We start from the raw sequence: 22,732 nt of genomic DNA, 5'->3' as shown, positions 1-22,732 counted from the left end.
AATCTCAGATAAACCTGGTGAGAAGGATAAATGGGAACATGCAGGTAAGCATCCTTTATGTCTACGGACACCATGAAGTCCCCTTCCTCCAGACTGGAAATCACTGCCCTCAGTGATTCCATTTTGAACTTGAACCTTTTCAAGTAGAGATTCAGATCTTTTAGGTTTAAAATTGGTCTGACCGAGACGTCCGGCTTTGGAACTACAAAAAGGCTTGAATAAAACCCCTCTCCTTGTTGTGACAAGGGTACCAGGACTATGACCTAATACTGACATAACTTTTGAATTGCCGTTGTTACTGCCTCTCTTTCTGGAAGAGAAGCTGGCAAGGTCAATTTGAAAAATCGGTATGGGGGGGGACGTCTTGAAACTCCATCTTGTGCCCCTGGGATACGATTTGTAAAACCTGTGGGTACAGGCCAGATTGAATCCAACCTTGATTGAACAGTTTCAGACATGCCCCCACCAAAGTGGCCTCCCGCAAGAGAGCCCCAGCGTCATGCTTCGATTTGGCAGAAGGGGTTGACTTCTGCTCCTGGAATCCTGGAGACGCTGAGGACTTCTTTCTTTTTCCCCTTCCCCTACCTGCAAAGAAGGGGGAACCTTTGGCCTTTTTGTATTTGTTGGGTCGAAAGGACTGCATGTGAGAGTGATGTGTCTTTTTTGCCGGTGTAGGAGCATAAGGCAAAAACGACAACTTACCTGCGGTAACCGACGAGACTAACGCATCCAGCCCATCACCAAATAAGGCCTCACCTTTATATGGGAGAGCCTACATATTCTTTTTGGAATCTGCATCCGCGTTCCACTGGCGAATCCACAACGCCCGCCTAGCCAATACTGCCATGGTAGCTTTAGGAGTATCTCATCTTTATTAATCGTGTCAATTTCTACTGACAAGTTGTCTGACCATTATTCAATAGCACGACTCACCCATGCGCAAGCAGCTGTGGGCCTGAGCAGCGTTCCATTGGCAACATAAATTGATTTTAATGTAGTCTCCATTTTGCGGTCTGCTGGCTCCGTCCCAGGTGCAGGGAGAATCACCTTGTCAATCTAGACAGGGCACTGTCTAACACCAGGGTTGACTCCCATTTTTTTCTGTCCTCTAAAGGAAAGGGATAAGCCATCTGAATCCTTTTGGGAATGTGAAGTTTATTTTCAGGATTCACCCACACCCCTTCAAAGAGAGTATTTAGCTTGTGGGAAGGAGGGAACGTGACTTTGGATTTATTTTCCTTACATAAATAAGCCTTCTCCTGAGGTGCAGGAGGGGCTTCAGTGACTTCCAAAACTTCCCTTATAGCCACAATCATATTGTATATTTTTTGCCAATTTATGATCTACTTCCCTGTTATCAGTATTTACAATATTTGCAAACAGTCTTTTATATGACCCAGAGGGGTCGCCTGCGGATGGGAGAACAGAACCTTGAAAAATCACATCTTCCACAGATTTTCTCCAGCACTCAGCATGAGATTCAGACTTATCTAATCTCCTATTGATATGATGCACAGTATCACATATTTCTTTCAGCCATGTAGTGTCACGGTCAGGCGGGAGACTGTGCAGGGGAGCCGGCTCTTACCTGTCCGGTCCCTTTGGAGAGGTCCAGCTGGTGGAGGTACGGGCTGCTGGCGCCGGGCAGGGTGTGCTGGGAGGACAGGCAGGGGCACTGTTTGGCAGCTCAGCAGACTGGCAGCATGTTCCTCCGGCAGGGGTTAGCAGTGTTGCTGTGGAGCCAGGGCTTCTGTGTACAGGCTGGGTTGTGTTCCCGGTGGCCATCTTGGATGTAGGCAAAAAGCCTGTCTTGCCCACACTTCGCCAATTTATCACTTTCCTGTGGTCAATTAGCTCTGAGCAGCTGCTATAACACAGGAAGGCCTGGAGGAGGGAAATTGCCTGTGCAACGTCTTTCACAGTATCTGTGAAGCTAGTTCTCTGTGCTCCCGCAGCGTCTCCAGTGTCAGGTTCTTGTTACAGCAAATTACCCAAGCCTCCTGATATAGCCTACGCAGACTATCGACTCTGTTCCCCTGTCCTACCCAGCTACCTGTTCTGGACGCCGCAGTAACCAGCCTACGGAATTCCTCCTTTAAAGTACTGGGTCACGGTTCCGGTATCCTCAGCCACCCGCTAACCTACAGTAGTATTTCTATTCAACTGTCTTTGGCGAACTCTGTTAAACTACTCCAAGTAATAAATGCGCAAGACCTTCATCCGTCCCGCTCGTTTGTTATTCAGAGATCCAAGTGCATCAGAATCATCTTCCCCAAATCCGGATCCACAAGAATCCTCAGACGTGACATGCAGGCTCTTGGAGTGCCGGCAGCGCCACCACATTACAACTCTGTGTCCCTAAAATGGCTCCCTCAGGGGAAGAACTCCCTGCCTCAGACATGTCACACTCATGCACACACACACCACAGACACTCTGGGACTTATAGGGGACAGACCCATAGTAAAATCTGTCAGGACACAGTTAGGAGCAGACAATTCACAACCCCAGCGCCAGTACACAAAGTCTGTGAATACAAAATGCCCACTGACACAAGCGCTTTATATAATGCAAATACACCTGTAAAGCACCAAATTCACTGTGCCCCCCCTTGTTTTGCACCCTGATACTTGTATTCAGTAGTGGAGGAGGACCAGCGTTGTCTCCGCAGCTGAGGAGAGAAAATGGCGCAGAGCAGTGTGCTGGTTGTGACTGAGGAGGAAGCTCCACCCCCGCAATGGCGCATTTCCCCTCAGAGATTTTTCACATAATATTTATACTGGCGGGGGTAGGGCTGTGCCTTGGCATCTTATGCCCCCCCCCCCCCTGCAGTGACTGTGTATGTATGGGCAGCAATGGCGCACTGCGCTCCCGCCAGCCATGCTGTACCTTTAGCTGTCACTATCATGATTGAAGATTCATCTTCTGACACTCACCTGACTTCTGGCTCTGTGAGGGGGGTGAAGGCACGCTGTGGGAGGGAGCATCTAGACACGGCTAGCATTCAGTACCCTTCAGGAGGTAATGTGTCCTGTCAGCCAGAAGCAGAGCCATAAAACTCTTTAGGAAGTTGGTTCCTACTTCTGTCCCACGAAGCAGGAAGACTGTTGCAAGCAGTTCTCCGTGAAAATAAAAAACCTGACATAAGTCTTTTCAGAGAAACTCAGTAGAGCTCCCCTGGAGTGCATCCAGTCTGCCTGGGCACATTTCTAAAACAGGTCTTGAGGAGGGGTATAGAGGGAGGAGCCAGTTCACACCCGTTGAAAAGTCTTAAAGTTCCCATGGCTCCTGCGGAACCGTCTATACCCCATGTTCATGAAGTGGACCCCAGCATCCTCTAGGACATATGAGAAAGAAATCTTGGAACTCAAAAGGTTTCTGAGGTGTGCCACCAAACTGATTAAGGGGTTAGAGGCACTGGATTATGAGGAAAGACTTACAAGATTAGGTATGTTTACACTGGAAAAGAAGTGGCTAAGAGAGGACATTATTAATATTTATAAATACATAAAGGGACAATACAAGGATTCATTAGACAATCTGTTTATTTAAAAATGCTACACGGGACACGAGGATACCCCCTGAGGTTAGTAGAAAAAAAAATTCATACACAACAGAGGAAAGGGTTCTTCACAGTAAGAGCAGTAAGGATTTGGAATTCTCTACCAGTGAAGGTAGTAATGGTGGATTTGAAATTCTCTACCAGAGAAGGTAGTAATGGTGCATTTGGAATTCTCTACCAGAGAAGGTAGTAATGGTGGATTTGGAATTCTCTACCAGAGAAGGTAGCAATGGTGGATATGGTATTCTCTACCAGAGAAGGTAGTAATGGTGGATTTGGAATTATCTACCAGAGAAGGTAGTGATGGTGGATATGGTATTCTCTACCAGTGAAGGTAGTAATGGTGCATTTGGAATTCTCTACCAGAGAAGGTAGTAATGGTGGATTTGGAATTCTCTACCAGAGAAGGTAGTAATGGTGGATTTGGAATTCTCTACCAGAGAAGGTAGTAATGGTGGATTTGGAATTCTCTACCAGAGAAGGTAGTGATGGTGGATATGGTATTCTCTACCAGTGAAGGTAGTAATGGTGGGCTCAGTCAAAAAGTTTAAAAATGGATTAGATAAAATTCCTAACTGAAATATCCAAGGTTACAGCATTTAAATGATATCATTTTTTATAATACAGGTTGAACTCGATGGACATTTTGTCTTTTTTCAACCTCATCAACTATGTAACTATGTTGGGAGAGATCTCGTGCCACCACATGGGAAGCACTAACTGACCTGATGTGCCAAGAGCAGTTCTACAGCGGGTGCCCTCCAGAGATGAAGCAGAGGATGCTAGACCAGGAACCACCCACTTTGAAAGCAGAAGCCAAGCTAGCAGACCAGTATATATAAATTCCAGGAAAGTGTCCTGTTATAGGCGAAGCACTCGCCAAGTGGGTTCTGTAACCTCATGATTTTGGTAGCAACTCATAACACCATTGAAGCCGCAATATGGCCGCGGGCTGCAGGAAAATCGGACATCTAAGGATGAAATGGCCAACATCCCAAATGCATGCCCCAAATCTGAGTGCTGGAGCCTGGTTTCATGTTTCACCCATGGAACTGGAAGGAAGAGTACATGAGGGACGAGTCAAGTCTATAAGAGAGAGACAGTCAGGCATGAGCGAAAGAGCCGCTGACTGCTCACGAAGCACAGATACCCCGGCACGAGGCACACACGCCTCAGAATGACGCGTGGACATGAGGCACAGACGTCCCAGAACAAGGCACATATGCTCCATAGAAGCCCCGGCATGACGCACAGACGGCCGGTTCATGATGACAGACCACCCTGGCACCATGAGAGCAGCGCTCCCCCTCCCCCACATGAGGCTGCGCTGCAGATGTGCCGGCGCCCTGTACATCTATCTCTGGATATACACACAGAAAGCATTGCACCTATGCAGCCCTTGCTCTGTGTCCTGCAGCAGCTGCACGGGTACCCGCCCTCTCTCACACCTCCCTGCCTGCCCCCAGCGCCTGTCACACTGCCATGTGCGGGACCCGCGCCCTCTCCCTGTGCTGAGGCCGGGGGCGGGGCTGGAGGAGGGGCCGGGGGCGGGGATATGAACGTCAGTGTGGCCGGTCACTGAGGAGGAAGCAGCTTGTGTTCCCCTGCCAATCACACCTCACTTTCGGCCTGTGCGTTCCATCCCACTTCCGGCCTCTGCGTTCCACACACAGGAAGATAGTTTTTTTCTTTCGCAGCAACTTCCGGGTTTCCCTCGAGCGGGAGTCAGTCGTCCGCAAAAGCAGGTAACTGGTCCTAGTATACAGGTGGAGCAGCCTGTGGTGTCCTGTCATTATTATACAGGCGGAGTGTCCTGTAGTTTCCTGTTGTTATATTTATACAGGAGGAGCAGCCTGTAGTGTCCTGTTGTTATAATTATTATACAGGGGGAGAGGCATGTAGTGTCCTGTATATTACCTGTAACACATATACCCCCTTGTATATCGCCTGCTACATATTTGCCCCCCCCCCCCCCTGTATATCAGTGAGCGCAGGCATTACCCTCTATATATTATAAGGGCACGGTCGTGCTCTTATATTAAGGCTGAATATATATATATATATATATATATATATATATATGACTGTGGCTCCAATAGGGGATTGAACGTGGCCAAAATGTAGGGGCGTGGCTTCATGGGTAAGAGGCTTAGCTACAAAATAATATCATGTCATATTACCTTGCACAGTAGTCTCCATTATTCAAATTACGCCGCACAGTAGTCTCCATTATTCAAATCACGCCGCACAGTAGCGCCACTTACACACATTACGCCAGGTAGAGCCCTTTACATCCCTCCCTGCCCTTAGAGTGTAATGTAGTGTACAGTAGTTTAATATAGTGTACTGTAGTGCAGTGTGTAGGCAGCCAATTACATGATTTCCCCTTCTTTCGGCGCTGATGCCGGCTTCTTACTCGACGCTCCCTCTGTACACTGCACAGCTGAGCACATGGGGGCGGAGGGAGGCGGCGGGCCAGGGGAGCGCAGTACACAGGGAATTTACTGGTAGCCAGCGTTGCTGCTGACTTTATGCGGCAGAGGCTCCCACTGGTCGGAGGTTTGTTGCGCCAGATCCTGCATGAACGCCTAGGGGAGTGGGAACAGGAGGAGTGGCTTTCACAATAGGAGCACATGAGATGTAGTGACCCTGCAGTGTCTGTATGATGTACGGTCCCCTCACAATAGGAGCACATGAGATGCAGTGACCCTGCAGTGTCTGTATGATGTACGGTCCCCTCACAATAGGAGCACATGAGATGCAGTGACCGTGCAGCATCTGTATGATGTACGGTCCCCTCACAATAGGAGCACATGAGATGTAGTGACCCTGCAGTGTCTGTATGATGTACACTCCCCTCACAATAGGAGCACATGAGATGTAGTGACCCTGCAGTGTGTGTATGATGTACGGTCCGTACGTGTATATCATGTTTAGGTGAGTGATGTAGTCAATACAAGTGGTATAAGTAAGTGTAGAGCTCCCACATAGTGACATTATATACAGCTGTCTTATTGTAAACACTACTTCTTTCTTCCCTTTGTTTGTTAACAAATATTTCTATTTCTCTGACGTCCTAGTGGATGCTGGGAACTCCGAAAGGACCATGGGGAATAGCGGCTCCGCAGGAGACTGGGCACAACTAAAGAAAGCTTTAGGTCACCTGGTGTGCACTGGCTCCTCCCACTATGACCCTCCTCCAAGCCTCAGTTAGATTTTGTGCCCGGCCGAGGTTGGATGCACACTAGGGGCTCTCCTGAGCTTCTAGAAAGAAAGTATAAAATTAGGTTTTTTATTTTCAGTGCGACCTGCTGGCAACAGGCTCACTGCAGCGAGGGACTAAGGGGAGAAGAAGCGAACCTGCCTGCTTGCAGCCAGCTTGGGCTTCTTAGGCTACTGGACACCATTAGCTCCAGAGGGATCGACCGCATGGAACTGGCCTTGGTGTTCATTCCCGGAGCCGCGCCGCCGTCCCCCTTACAGAGCCAGAAGCAAGAAGAGGTCCGGAAAATCGGCGGCAGAAGACATCAGTCTTCACCAAGGTAGCGCACAGCACTGCAGCTGTGCGCCATTGCTCCTCATACACACTTCACACTCCGGTCACTGAGGGTGCAGTGCGCTGGGGGGGGGCGCCCTGAGAAGCAATAAAAACACCTTGGCTGGCAAAAATACCACAATATATAGCCCCAGAGGCTATATATGTGGTAAATACCCCTGCCAGAATCCATAAAAAAACGGGAGAAAAGTCAGCGAAAAAGGGGCGGAGCTATCTCCCTCAGACACACTGGCGCCCAGGGGTGTATCTAGGGGTCTGAGCGCCCCTGGCAAAGTAAGGAACTAGCGCCCTCCACCTCCCCCACCCAGGGACACAGAGTGCGGAGGTACAGATGGGCTGAGGTCAGGGACACGGAGGGAAAATTACATGGAGGGTGCGGGTAGGGACAATGAGGTGGAGGGCTTACAGGGAAGCTGAGGTCAGGGACACTGAGGGGCAATTACAGGGAGTGTGTGGGCAGGGACACTGAGGGGAAATTACGGGGAGGGTACGGGCAGGGACACTGAGGTCGAGTTACAGCAGGGTGTGGGCAGGAACACTGAGGGGGGGAGTCACAGGGAGACTGAGGTCAGGAACACTGAGGGAGAATTACAGGGAGGGTTCGGGTATGGAAAATGGAGGGAGGGGCTACAGGGAGGCTGAGGTCAAGGACACTGAGGGGCAATTACAGGGAGGGTTCGGGTATGGAAAATGAGAGGGAGGGGCTACAGGGAGACTGAGGTCAGGAACACTGAGGGAGAATTACAGGGAGGGTTCGGGTATGGAAAATGAGAGGGAGGGGCTACAGGGAGGCTGAGGTCAAGGACACTGAGGGGCAATTACAGGAGTGTGCGGGCACGGGCATTGAGGGGGGAGGCTCAGGGAGGCTGAGGTCGGGAACACTGAGGGAGAATTACAGGGAGGATGCAGGCGGAGGGTGCGGGCAGGGACACTGAGATGGAATTATGGGGAGGGTGCAGGCAGGGAGACTGAGGGGGAATTATGAGAAGTGTGCAGGCAGGGACACTGAGGGAGAATTACGGTTAGGGTGCCGGTAGGGACACTGAGAGGGAATTATGGGGAGGGTATGGACAGGGATACTGAGTGGTAATTACAAGGAGGGTGCAGGCAGGGACAGTGAGATGGAATTATGGGAGGGTGCAGGCAGGGACAGGGAGATGGAATTATGGGAGGGTGCAGGCAGGGACACTGAGGGGGAATTACGGTTAGGATGTGGGCAGGGACACTGAGAGGGAATTACGGGGAGGGTGCGGGCAGGGATACAGAGGGGGAATTATGGGGAGGGTGCGGGCAGGGACACTGAGAGGGAATTACAGGAGTGTATGGGCAGGGTCACTGAGGGGCAGTTGCAGGGATGGTGCGGGCAGGGACACTGACCATGCAGTGCAGCTACGGTACTGCAGAAAATGTACAGGTATGCTCATGCTGCACTGCTGACTGGTACTGATTGTAGTGGCTGCTGTTTGGTGACAGACCGCGTTGGACCAATGAGAAGGGGAGCGGATGAGGAAGAGGAGGTGCCTCCCCATACCTGGAAGTGCCCTGCTCCCCGCCTATATTCACCATCATTGTGACTGTAGTCACAGAAAGTGTCAGAGTGCAATATGCTTCTGAGAGTCCCGCAGTGGATGAGCACTGCTAAGGGATGTACTCAGTGAGAACTACTATGTCATTCTATCCCCTGGCGTGGGTGGCACTGCCAGGTGGCGCCCCCTTCTTGGCCGGCGCCCCTGGCAAGTGCCATCCTGGCCAATACGAAGATACACCCCTGCTGGCGCCATTTTCTCTTCACAGTGCAGCTGGAAGAAAGCTCCCCAGGCTCTCCCCTGTAGTTTTCAGGCTCAAAGGGTTAAAAAGAGAGGGGGGGCACTAAATTTAGGCGCAATATTGTATATACAAGCAGCTATTGGGGGAAATTCACTCAGTTATAGTGTTAATCCCCACATTATATAGCGCTCTGGTGTGTGCTGGCATACTCTCTCTCTGTCTCCCCAAAGGGCTTTGTGGGTCCTGTCCTCAGTCAGAGCATTCCCTGTGTGTGTGCGGTGTGTCGGTACGGCTGTGTCGACATGTTTGATGAGTCTTATGTGGTGACGGAGCAGATGCCGATAAATGTGATGTCGCCCCCTGTGGGGCCGACACCAGAGTAGATGGATAGGTGGAAGGTATTAACCGACAGTGTCAACTCCTTACATAAAAGGCTGGATGACGTAACAGCTGTGGGACAGCCGGCTTCTCAGCCCGCGCCTGCCCAGGCGTCTCAAAGGCCATCAGGGGCTCAAAAATGCCCGCTCCCTCAGATGGCAGACACAGATGTCGACACGGAGTCTGACTCCAGTGTCGACAAGGTTGAGACATATACACAATCCACTAGGAACATCCGTGATTTGATCCCGGCAATAAAAAATGTGTTACACATTTCTGACATTAACCCAAGTACCTCTAAATATGGGTTTTATGTTTGGGGAGAAAAAGCAGGCAGTGTTTTGTTCCCCCATCAGATGAATGAATGAAGTGTGTGAAAAGCGTGGGTTTCCCCGATAAGAAACTGGTAATTTCTAAAAAGTTACTGATGGCGTACCCTTTCCCGCCAGAGGATAAGTTACGCTGGGAGATATCCCCTAGGGTGGATAAGGCGCTCACACGGTTGTCAAAAGGTGGCACTGCCGTCTTAGGAACGGCCACTTTGAAGGTACCTGTTGATAAAAAGCAGGAGGCTATCCTGAAGTCTGTATTTACACACTCAGGTACAAGACTGAAACCTGCAGAGCGTGCTGCTGCAGCGTGGTCGGTGACCCTGTCAAACATACTAGTTTGCTAACATGAGAACATATTAAAGACGTCGTCTTATATATGAGGGATGCACAGAAGGATATTTTGCCGGCTGGCATCCAAAATGAATGTAATGTCCATTCTGTCAGGAGGATATTAGAGACCTGTCACTGGACAGGTGATGCTGACTTTAAAAGGCGCATAGAGATTTTGCCTTATAAGGGTGAGGAATTATTTGGGGATGGTCTCTGGGACCTCGTACCCACAGCAACAGCTGGGAAGAAATATTTTTACCTCAGGTTTCCTCACAGACTAAGAAAGCACTGTATTATCAGGTACAGTCCTTTCGGCTTCAGAAAAGCAAGCGGGTCAAAGGCGTTTCCTTTCTGTACAGAGACAAGGGAAGAGGGAAAAAGCTGCACCAGTCAGCCTGTTCCCAGAATCAAAATTCTTCTCCCGCTTCCTCTGAGTCCACAGCATGACGCGGAGGCTCCACAGGTGTAGCCAGGTACGGTTGGGGGCCGCTTCGAAAAATGTCAGCGATCAGTGGGCTTGCTCACGGGTGTATCCCTGTTTCATTCAAGTAGTATTTCAGGGGTACAAGCTGGAATTCGAGATATCTCCCCCCCGCCGTTTCCTCAAATCTGCCTTGCCGACAACTCCCTCAGGCAGGGAGGCTGTGCTAGAGGCAAATTAACAAGCTGTATTCCCAGCAGGTAATACTCAAGATGCCCCTACTTCAGCAAGGACGGGGTTACTAATCTACACTGTTTGGGGTACCGAAACCGCATGGTTCGGTGTGACCCATTTTATATTAAAAATCCTTGAACACATACATAAAAAAATTCAAGTTCAAGATGGAATCGCTCAGGGCGGTTATTGCAAGCCTGGACGAGGGGGATTACATGGTATCCCTGGACATTAAGGATGCTTACCTGCATGTCCCCATTTACCAGCCTCACCAGGAGTACCTCAGATTTGCGGTACAGGATTGCCATTACCAAGTCCGGACACTGCCGTTTGGACTGTACATGGCACCGAGGGTGTTTACCAAGGTAATGGCCAAAATGATGATACTCCTTCGAAAAAAGGGAGTTTTAATTATCCCGTAATTGGACAATCTCCTTATAAAGACGAGGTCCAAGGAGCAGTTGTTAGTCGGGGTAGCACTATCTCAGAAAGTGCTACAACAGCACGGTTGGATTCTAAACATTCCAAAGTCACAGCTGGTTCCTACGACACGTCTGCTGTTCCTGGAGATGGTTCTGGAAGACCAGAAAAAAGTGTTTGTCCCGGAGGAGAAAGCCAAGGAGCGGTCATCTCTAGTCAGAGACCTCCTGAAGCAAAACCAGGTATCGGTGCATCATTGCACGCGAGTCCTGGGACAAATGGTAGCTTCCTACAAAGCAATCCCATTCGGCAGGTTCCATGCAAGAACTTTTTAATGGGACCCGTTGGACAAGTGGTCCGGATCGCATCTTCAGATGCATCGACTGATAACCCTGTTTCCAAGGACCGGGGTATCTCTACTGTGGTGGCTGCAGAGTGCCCATCTTCAAGAGGGCCGCTGGTTTGGCATACAGGACTAGGTCCTGGTGACCATGAATGCCAGCCGTTGAGGCTGGGGGGCAGTCACACACGGAAGAAACTTCCAGGGACTTTGGTCAAGTCAGGAGACTTCCCTACACATAAATATTCTGGAGCTGAGGGCCATTTACAATGCCCTGTGTCAGGCAAGGCCTCTGCTTCAAAATCCAGTCGGTACTGTTCCAATCAGACAACATCTCGGCAGTCGCCCATGTAAATCAACAGGGTGGCACAAGAAGCAGGATGGCGATGACAGAAGCCACAAGGATTCTCCTATGGGCGAAAAATCACGTGTTAGCACTGTCAGCAGTGTTCATTCCGGGAGTGGATAACTGGGAAGCAGACTTCCTCAGCAGGCACAACCTCCACCCGGGAGAGTTCGGACTTCATCCAGAAGTCTTTCAACTGATAAACCGTTGGGAAAGACCACAGGTGGCCATGATAGCGTCCCGCTTAAACAAAAAAACTAGAGAAATATTGCGCCAGGTCAAGAGACCCTCAGGCAATAGCGGTGGACGCTCTAGTGACACCGTGGGTGTACCAGTCGGGTTATGTGTTCCCCCTTCTGCCTCTCATACCAAAGGTATGGAGAATAATGAGAAGGAAAGGAGTAAGAACGATACTCGTGTTTCCGGATTGGCCAAGAAGGGCTTGGTACCCAGAACTTCAAGAAATTATATCAGAGGACCCATGGCCTCTGCCGCTCAGACAGGACCTGCTGCAGCAGGGGCCCTGTCTGTTCTAAGACTTACCGCGGCTGCGTTTGACGGCATGGCGGTTGAACGCCGGATCCTAAAGGAAAAGGGCATTCCGGAGGAAGTAATTCCTACGCTGATTAAAGCCAGGAAAGATGTAACTGCAAAACATTATCACCGCATATGGTGGAAATATGTTGCTTGGTGCGAGGCCAGAAAGGCCCCAACAGAAGAATTTAAACTGGGTCGATTTCTGCACTTCCTACAGGCAGGAGTGACTATGGGCCTGAAATTAGGCTCCATTAAGGTACAGATCTCGGCTCTGTCGATTTTCTTCCAGAAAGAACTAGCTTCACTACCTGAAGTTCAGACATTTGTAAAAGGAGTGCTGCATATTCAGCCCCCTTTTGTGCCCGCAGTGGCACCTTGGGATCTCAACGTGGTGTTGAGTTTCCTAAAATCACATTGGTTTGAGCCACTAAAAACCGTGGATATAAAATATCTCACGTGGAAAGTGGTCATGTTATTGGCCTTGGGTTCGGCCAGGCGTGTATCAGTATTGGCGACTTTGTCATGTAAAAGCCCTTATCTGATTTTCCATATGGATAGGGCAGAATTGAGGACTCGTCCTCAGTTTCTCACCTAAGGTGGTATCAGCTTTTCACTTGAACCTACCTATTGTAGTGCCTGCGGCTACTAGGGACTTGGAGGATTCCAAGTTACTGGACGTAGTCAGGGCCTTGAAAATGTATGTTTCCAGGACGGCTGGAGTCAGGAAAACTGACTCGCTGTTTATCCTGTATGCACCCAACAAACTGGGTGCTCCTGCTTCTAAGCAGACTATTGCTCGCTGGATTTGTAGCACAATTCAGCTGGCGCATTCTGCGGCTGGACTGCCGCATCCTAAATCAGTAAAAGCCAATTCCACTCCCGTTTGGGAGCTTTGGTATAATCCCCATGGTCCTTTCGGAGTTCCCAGCATCCACTAGGACGTCAGAGAAAATAAGATTTTACTCACCGGTAAATCTATTTCTCGTAGTCCGTAGTGGATGCTGGGCGCCCATCCCAAGTGCGGATTGTCTGCAATACTTGTACATAGTTATTGTTAACTAAAGGGTTATTGTTGAGCCATCTGTTGAGAGGCTCAGTTGTTTTCAGACTGTAAACTGGGTATAATATCAGTGTGATTGGTATGATTGGTGACTGGTATGAGTCTTACCCGGGATTCAAAATCCTTCCTTATTATGTCAGCTCGTCCGAGCACAGTGTCCTAACTGAGGCTTGGAGGAGGGTCATAGTGGGAGGAGCCAGTGCACACCAGGTGACCTAAAGCTTTCTTTAGTTGTGCCCAGTCTCCTGCGGAGCCGCTATTCCCCATGGTCCTTTCGGAGTTCCCAGCATCCACTACGGACTACGAGAAATAGATTTACCGGTGAGTAAAATCTTATTATCAGGGTCCACAGGATCTACCTTGGTATTACTCCGGCAGGGTCCACAGGTTATCCACAGGATAACAGTGGGATATGATGGAGCGATAGCGGATTGGCACCAAACGATCACAAGCTTTCAGTCCTCCCAGGATGCAACGTGCTCGTCCATATATCCCGCCCACTAGCTGAGACAAATCAGTTTTTGATTTGGTGCGGCAGGACTCGGACCATGGTCACAGGGCTGCTGTTCTGGGCAGCCCTAAGCTTTATTATTTTATTTTTATAGTCTTACTATGTTTTGAACGATCTTTCTTAACAGCATCTTACACGCATATTGGAAAGAGTCGCTCCAACAACTCTCCGCTGGGTCGCAACAACGTTTACCCACGGTACAAGTGCTGTCTCGGCGAGCGTCTGTGTTGGATATTCTAGCAGGTCCAGCAGACGTTACCAGGCTGTGGCCAGAGCACGGGGAGAAGGTAAGGCATCGGTGCCGCTTACTAGGGTAATACGGACACAGCCGCACTGTATTGGAGGAGACTACCAAACAATGGCTGATGCGCTGCCACCACGGGTGCTCCAGCGCTATGCCTTAGGGATCATAGGCGCCAGGATTAGGATGAGGCTGCGATCCCTAGGGTTGATGTCAGCAGTGGGCAGTCAGACTCTCTCCTGGTCTCCCCCCTCTCCCGTTCATGACCAGTTTCTGCGTGTCTCAGACGCTGCCATGAGGGGTCTCGGTCGCAGCTTGGGCCGCTGCTTCTGTGTTCACTAAAACGCTACCGTGTGGAGACCCGGTTACTGTATCTGTATAGTCCCGGAGCGTTTGTGTGCACAGTGCATCTGTGTTCGCTGTAATCCCGGAGCGTCGGTGTACACTGGTAGCGTCTGGTTCCACTCAGTGTTTGTTAACGTATTGATCGAGCCTGGAAGTGAGGTGAGTCTCCCTGTATCCCACTCTGAGTGCGGGCGATACAGCACTACAATTCTATCTACTTGTCAGTATGAATAGTTAAGCTTAGTGCCTGTTGCATATGAGTCTGTGTACATACTGTGGTTTTCTTCGCTTTTGCGTTCTAAATACATTATTGTCTGTATAGAACAGAATTCAGTAATATGTACCCCTACATACTTTGAAATGTGTTGTAGTTGATGATATGCTCATATGTCTAATTTATACATTACATGTATGACTGACTGCTAGTTTTGATTACTGACTTTGTTATAATATTGTCAGTGGTTCTTTTTTGACCTCAGTACTGATGTGGGTACTGTCTCTGGAGGGTCAGTTTGATATCACTTTCAGAGGTATTGTGATTACAGTCATAAATAGTGTATAACTCTGTGAAGGTGCTAGATGTTAGCATGTCTTAGAGCGGCAAGTTAAGAGGTTGTATTTACAGTAAGCAATACTCATATACATATGTTGTTTGCATGAACTGTATTATCCTCTCTGACCTAGGCAGATTGTCTAGGTTTAACTTGAATTTATTTTTTATTTTTTTACAAATGCAGCTCTCGTCATACGGTATGTCCCCTACAGATTTTCAGAGTAAAGCAAGCTGAGAAACCAAACACAAATAAAGCATCCACTTCACAGGCTACACAGATAATTCATCACACGATGAAGGCTCTATACTTCAGCATACAAGATAAAAGATATTTCTCTGACGTCCTAGTGGATGCTGGGTACTCCGTAAGGACCATGGGGGTATAGATGGGCTCCGCAGGAGGCTGGGCACATCTAAAGAAAGCTTTAGGACTACCTGGTGTGCACTGGCTCCTCCCACTATGACCCTCCTCCAGACCTCAGTTAGAATCTTGTGCCCGGCCGAGCTGGTTGCACACTAGAGGCTCTCCTGAGCTCCTAGAAAGAAAGTATATTTTAGGTTTTTTATTTTACAGTGAGACCTGCTGGCAACAGGCTCACTGCAACGAGGGACTAAGGGGAGAAGAAGCGAACTCACCTGCGTGCAGAGTGGATTGGGCTTCTTAGGCTACTGGACACCATAAGCTCCAGAGGGATCGAACACAGGACCCGTCCTTGGTGTTCGTTCCCGGAGCCGCGCCGCCGTCCCCCTTACAGAGCCAGAAGCAAGAAGATGGTCCGGAAAATCGGCGGCAGAAGACTTCAGTCTTCACCAAGGTAGCGCACAGCACTGCAGCTGTGCGCCATTGCTCCTCATGTACACCTCACACTCCGGTCACTGATGGGTGCAGGGCGCTGGGGGGGGGGCGCCCTGAGGGCAATATTACACACCTTGGCTGGCAAATCTACACCATATATAGCCCCAGAGGCTATATAGGTGTAAATTAATACCCCTGCCAGAGTTTCAAAAACGCTGGAGAAGTCTGCCGAAAAAGGGGCGGGGCTATCTCCCTCAGCACACTGGCGCCATTTCTAGCTCACAGCTCCGCTGGAAGGAAGCTCCCTGGCTCTCCCCTGCAGTCTACACTACAGAAGGGTAAAAAAGAGAGGGGGGGCACTAAATTTAGGCGCAGTATAAGTATTATAGCAGCTATAAGGGGATATAATTCAGTTAGTCCCTGTATTATATAGCGCTCTGGTGTGTGCTGGCATACTCTCTCTCTGTCTCCCCAAAGGGCTTTGTGGGGTCCTGTCCTCTGTCAGAGCATTCCCTGTGTGTGTGCGGTGTGTCGGTACGGCTGTGTCGACATGTTTGATGAGTAGGTTTATGTGGAGGCGGAGCAGATGCCTATAAATGTGATGTCACCCCCTGCGGGGCGGACACCTGAGTGGATGGACTTATGGAAGGAATTACGTGCAAGTGTCGACTCCTTACATAAAAAATTTGACGACATGGCAAATGCGGGACAGCCGGCTTCTCAGCTCGTGCCTGCCCAAGCGTCTCAAAGGCCATCAGGGGCTCTAAAACGCCCGCTACCACAGATGTCGACACGGATACTGATACTAGTGTCGACAACGAAGAGACTAATGTAATGTCCAATAGGGCCACTCGTTACATGATTGAGGCAATAAAAGATGTATTACACATTTCTGATATTACCCCAGGTACCACAAAAAAAGGGTATTATGTTTGGGGAGAAAAAACTACCAGTAGTTTTTCCCCCTTCTGAATAATTAAATGAAGTATGTGAAGAAGTGTGGGCTTCCCCCGATAAAAAATTGGTAATTTCTAAAAAGTTACTAATGGCGTACCCTTTCCCGCCAGAGGATAGGTCACGTTGGGAGACACCCCCTAGGGTGGATAAAGCGCTCACACGCTTGTCAAAGAAGGTGGCACTACCGTCTCCGGATACGGCCGCCCTAAAGGAGCCTGCTGATAGAAAGCAGGAGGCGATCCTGAAGTCTGTATATACACACTCAGGCATTATACTGAGACCAGCTATTGCTTCAGCATGGATGTGCAGTGCTGCAGCTGCGTGGTCAGACTCCCTGTTGGAAAATATTGACTCCCTAGACAGGGACACTATATTGCTAACCATAGAGAATATTAAAGACTCAGTCTTATACATGAGAGATGCACAGAGGGATATCTGCCGGCTGGCATCTAAAATAAGTACAATGTCCATTTCTGCCAGGAGAGGCTTATGGACTCGGCAGTGGACAGGGGATGCAGATTCTAAAAGGCACATGGAAGTTTTGCCTTATAAGGGTGAGGAGTTATTCAGGGATGGTCTCTCGGACATAGTTTCCACAGCAACAGCTGGGAAGTCAGCATTTTTGCCCCATGTTCCCTCACAGCCTAAGAGAGCGCCGTATTATCAGGTACAGTCCTTTCGGCCCCAGAAAAGTAGGCGGGGAAAAGGCGGGTCCTTTCTGCCCAGAGGCAGAGGTAGGGGAAAAAAGCTGCAACAAACAGCTGGTTCCCGAGAACAAAGGCCCTCCCCCGCTTCATCCAAGTCTGCCGCATGACGGTGGGGCTCCACTGGCGGAGCCAGGTACGGTGGGGGGCCGCCTCAAAAATTTCAGCGATCAGTGGGCTCGCTCACAGGTGGATCCCTGGATCTTTCAAGTAGTATCTCAGGGGTACAAGCTGGAATTCGAGACGTCTCCCCCTCGCCGTTTCCTCAAATCTGCCTTAACCGACAACTCCCTCAGACAGGAAGGCTGTGCTAGAGGCAATTCACAAGCTGTATTCCCAGCAGGTGATAGTCAAGGTGCCCCTACTTCAACAAGGCAGGGGTTACTATTCCACAATGTTTGTGGTACCGAAACCGGACGGTTCGGTGAGACCCATTTTAAATTTGAAGTCCTTGAACACATATATAAAAAAATTCAAGTTCAAGATGGAATCGCTCAGGGCGGTTATTGCAAGCCTGGACGAGGGGGATTACATGGTATCCCTGGACATCAAGGATGCTTACCTGCATGTCCCCATTTACCATCCTCACCAGGAGTACCTCAGATTTGTGGTACAGGATTGTCATTACCAATTCCAGACGTTGCCGTTCGGTCTGTCCACGGCACCGAGGGTATTTACCAAGGTTATGGCCGAAATGATGATACTCCTTCGAAGAAAGGGAGTTTTAATTATCCCGTACTCAGGACGATCTCCTGATAAAGGCGAGGTCCAGGGAGCAGTTGTTGGTCGGGGTAGCACTATCTCAGGAAGTGCTACATCAGCACGGTTGGATTCTAAATATTCCAAAGTCACAGCTGGTTCCTACGACACGTCTACTGTTCCTGGGGATGATTCTGGACACAGACCAGAAAAAAGTGTTTCTCCCGGAGGAGAAAGCCAAGTAGCTATCATCTCTAGTCAGAGGCCTCCTGAAACCAAGACAGGTGTCGGTGCATCACTGCACGCGAGTCCTGCGAAAAATGGTAGCTTCATATGAAGCAATTCCATTCGGCACGTTCCATGCAAGAACTTTTCAGTGGGACTAGTTGGACAAGTGGTCCGGATCGCATCTTCAGATGCATCGGCGGATAACCCTGTCTCCAAGGACCAGGGTATCTCTGCTGTGGTGGCTGCAGATGGCTCATCTTCTAGAGGGCCGCAGATTTGACATACAGGACTGGGTCCTGGTGACCACGGATGCCAGCCTTTGGGGCTGGGGGGCAGTCACACAGGGAAGACATTTCCAGGGACTATGGTCAAACCAGGAGCTGTCCCTACACATAAATATTCTGGAACTGAGGGCCGTCTACAATGCCCTAAGTCAAGCAAGACTCCTGCTTCAGTCAGACAACATCACGGCAGTCGCCCATGTAAATCGACAGGGCGGCACAAGAAGCAGGATGGCGATGGCAGAAGCCACAAGGATTCTCCGATGGGCGGAAAATCACGTGTTCGCACTGTCAGCAGTGTTCATTCCGGGAGTGGACAACTGGGAATCAGACTTCCTCAGCAGGCACGACCGCCACCCGGGAGAGTGGGGACTTCATCCAGAAGTCTTCCAATTGCTGGTAAACCGATGGGAAAGGTCACAGGTGGACATGATGGCGTCCCGCCTCAACAAAAAAAAGATATTGCGCCAGGTCAAGAGACCCTCAGGCGATAGCTGTGGACGCTCTAGTGATACCGTGGGTGTACCAGTCGGTTTATGTGTTCCCTCCTCTACCTCTCATACCAAAGGTATTGAGGATAATAAGAAGACGAGGAGTGAGGACTATACTCGTGGATTGGCCAAGAAAAGCTTGGTACCCAGAACTTCAAGAAATGAGCTCAGAGGACCCATGGCCTCTGCCGCTCAGACAGGACCTGCTGCAGCAGGGACCCTGTCTGTTCTAAGACTTACCGCGGCTGCGTTTGACGGCATGGCGGTTGAACACCGGATCCTAAAGGAAAAGGGCATTCCGGAGGAAGTCATTCCTACGCTGATTAAAGCCAGGAAAGATGTAACGGCAAAACATTATCACCGCATATGGCGGAAATATGTTGCTTGGTGTGAGGCCAGGAAGGCCCCAACAGAGAAATTTCAGCTGGGTCGATTTCTGCACTTCCTACAGGCAGGAGTGACTATGGGCCTAAAATTGGGTTTCATTAAGGTCCAGATCTCGGCTCTGTCGATTTTCTTCCAGAAAGAACTGGCTTCACTGCCTGAAGTTCAGACTTTTGTTAAGGGAGTGCTGCATATTCAGCCTCCTTTTGTGCCTCCAGTGGCACCTTGGGATCTCAACGTGGTGTTGAGTTTCCTAAAGCCACATTGGTTTGAGCCACTTAAAACAGTGGATTTGAAATATCTCACGTGGAAAGTGGTCATGCTTTTGGCCTTTGCTTCGGCCAGGCGTGTGTCAGAATTGGCGGCTTTATCATGTAAAAGCCCTTATCTGATTTTCCATATGGATAGGGCAGAATTGATGACTCGTCCCCAGTTTCTCCCTAAGGTGGTATCAGCGTTTCACTTGAACCAACCTATCGTGGTGCCTGCGGCTACTAGGGACTTGGAGGATTCCAAGTTACTGGACGTAGTCAGGGCCTTGAAAATATATGTTTCCAGGACGGCTGGAGTCAGGAAAACTGACTCGCTGTTTATCCTGTATGCACCCAACAAACTGGGTGCTCCTGCTTCTAAGCAGACTATTGCTCGCTGGATCTGTAGTACGATTCAGCTTGCGCATTCTGCGGCTGGACTGCCGCACCCTAAATATGTAAAAGCCCATTCCACGAGGAAGGTGGGCTCGTCTTGGGCGGCTGCCCGAGTGGTCTCGGCTTTACAACTTTGCCGAGCGGCTACTTGGTCAGGGGCAAACACGTTTGCAAAATTCTACAAATTTGATACCCTGGCTGAGGAGGACCTTGAGTTCTCTCATTCGGTGCTGCAGAGTCATCCGCACTCTCCCGCCCGTTTGGGAGCTTTGGTATAATCCCCATGGTCCTGACGAAGTCCCCAGCATCCACTTAGGACGTCAGAGAAAATAAGATTTTACTCACCGGTAAATCTATTTCTCGTAGTCCGTAGTGGATGCTGGGCACCCATCCCAAGTGCGGATTGTCTGCAATACTTGTACATAGTTATTGTTAACTAAAGGGTTATGTTGAGCCATCTGTTGAGAGGCTCAGTTGTATTTCATACTGTTAACTGGGTATTGTATCACGAGTTATACGGTGTGATTGGTGTGGCTGGTATGAGTCTTACCCGGGATTCAAAATCCTTCCTTATTGTGTCAGCTCTTCCGGGCACAGTATCCTAACTGAGGTCTGGAGGAGGGTCATAGTGGGAGGAGCCAGTGCACACCAGGTAGTCCTAAAGCTTTCTTTAGATGTGCCCAGTCTCCTGCGGAGCCGCTATTCCCCATGGTCCTTACGGAGTCCCCAGCATCCACTTCGGACTACGAGAAATAGATTTACCGGTGAGTAAAATCTTATTTTACTCAGTACGTAAACTGTTATTATGGAGCAGTGGGGGCTAGCTGTCCTTGGAGGCAGCAGATCCTAGGTTGTATAAGGCATTTTTGGGGGAAAATCCCATAATAAGGTAGGACCTCCTGACGGGGGCACCAGCGGTTTAAAGGGGAGAGAGTTGGGTGACACCCAAATTAAATAGAAATCTCACTAAATGGGATATCTGTTTCTTTTTCCTTTTCCAGCTGGGTACTGTCTTTAAAAATGTATTTTTAAATATGCATATTTATTACAATGACCTCTACATCAGATTAAGGCCAGCCTGGATTTTCAGCTGGCATGAAAGCAAATAGCTGTTTGGGCTAGGGTACTGGAAACGTTCAGTACCTGGTTAGGAACAAGATTCCATATATGAGTCACGTTATCTTGGTTTCTGTAAGGGGCTAATATTTATTAGCATATCTGCGGTCTCTGTGACAATGCAGAGAAGAGACAGTGTTTGATTGTCCCAGGGCAGGCCAGGATAGAAGTGGCTCCATTTGTAGCTTAAGGCAGCTATAGATGTTTGTAATGCTGCTGCTGTATCACCCTTAATTAAAGCGGGTGGCAGAGCTATTTTCTTTATAAGAAAGATGATTCAGAGTCAGGAAAGGGTTCTGGGAACTTGACTTTGGAGTAGCAGACTCCAGAAAAGTCTTACCTTTTTCCCTCATTTAATCCTTATTTAGGAGTCTAATTCTGGCCTTCACGGGCATAAAACGGAAAACTAAAGGATGGTGACAGCAACCAGAGGGCCAGCTGTCAAATCACATTCACCATCAGGAGATGGTGTGGGCTTCTTTTCTGGGGGATACCCAGAGTAGGGGGCTGACTTCTTCATGGTGACTATAATATGAATACAGTGTCTGCCTGCAATGTGTGCATCCCGGGTTTGATACCGAGTGGGGCTGTGCAAATATTGACCCAGGCAGGTGCGGGAGTGCAGAAAAGGGGTATCCTTACTAATCTTTTCATGAAGTAGTCCTCTCGAAGGTTCCATTGCTCCAGCTCATCTCGGGTAGAGGCAATGGCAGGGGTTTTATAGGAAAGCAGTTGAAATTGTTTTACCTCAGACTGAGCCCCAGGGGCTTAATGGGGGTACTGGCCTCCTGGGCAGGGGATTCAGGTCCCATAGAAGTGGAAGTCAGTACAGCGACTATCTCTTCACAGGAGATAATGCTTTTCAGGTAATCCAAATAGAGGGATTTGTCTAATCTGGTTGATATAGCACAGGTTCTCAAACTCGGTCCTCAGGACCCCACACGGTGCATGTTTTGCAGGTCTCACAGAATCACAAGGGACATAATTAGCTCCACCTGAGGACCTTTTAAAATGTGTCAGTGAGTAATAAGTACACCTGTGCACTTGCTGGGTTACCTGCAAAACATGCACTGTGTGGGGTCCTGAGGACCGAGTTTGAGAACCACTGATATAGAAGGATGGCGACTCCATTCTCATAAAACCAAAACAGATAAGTTTGGGTATTGCGTTTTATATGGAAACATTACGTCCCATAGTTTGGGGATCCAGGAGAATACCTAGTATCTCTGGATAATTATCAGTTTCTGTAGGTTATGGCATGCAGACTGTATACCTCAGGAGCTAAACAGTGTTGGGCCTGGTTAGTACTTGGATGGGAAATCACCTGGGAATACCAGGTGCTATATGTATTTCTCACTACCAACACAATACTCCTGATACTTTCTTTTGTTGTACACATACTGAAATGTGCACCGTGTGTGTCTAATCTTGTGACAAGCCTAGCAGAAATTTCTATGGCATTGTCCATCTGTGTTATTTCAAGGTTTTTCTCTTTCAG

The 22,732-nt window shown here is 49.2% G+C and overlaps 1 protein-coding gene across 1 annotated transcript in view; it reads left to right on the top strand.

Moving 5' to 3' along the window:
- The window catches only part of LOC135057131 (zinc finger protein 84-like), a 238,068-nt gene that overhangs the window by 154,587 nt on the left and 60,749 nt on the right, over nt 1–22,732 (top strand). The window contains exon 6 of the mRNA XM_063963027.1: nt 5,147–5,305. Coding sequence (XP_063819097.1) covers nt 5,147–5,305 — 159 coding nt within the window. The remainder of the gene's footprint in view (nt 1–5,146; nt 5,306–22,732) is intronic.

This window comes from Pseudophryne corroboree, chromosome 3, assembly GCF_028390025.1.
Source record: "Pseudophryne corroboree isolate aPseCor3 chromosome 3, aPseCor3.hap2, whole genome shotgun sequence".
Taxonomy (NCBI): Eukaryota; Metazoa; Chordata; class Amphibia; order Anura; family Myobatrachidae; genus Pseudophryne; species Pseudophryne corroboree.
The sequence above is the reverse complement of the archived record's forward strand: the minus strand, read 5'-3'. Positions and strand labels throughout refer to the sequence as shown.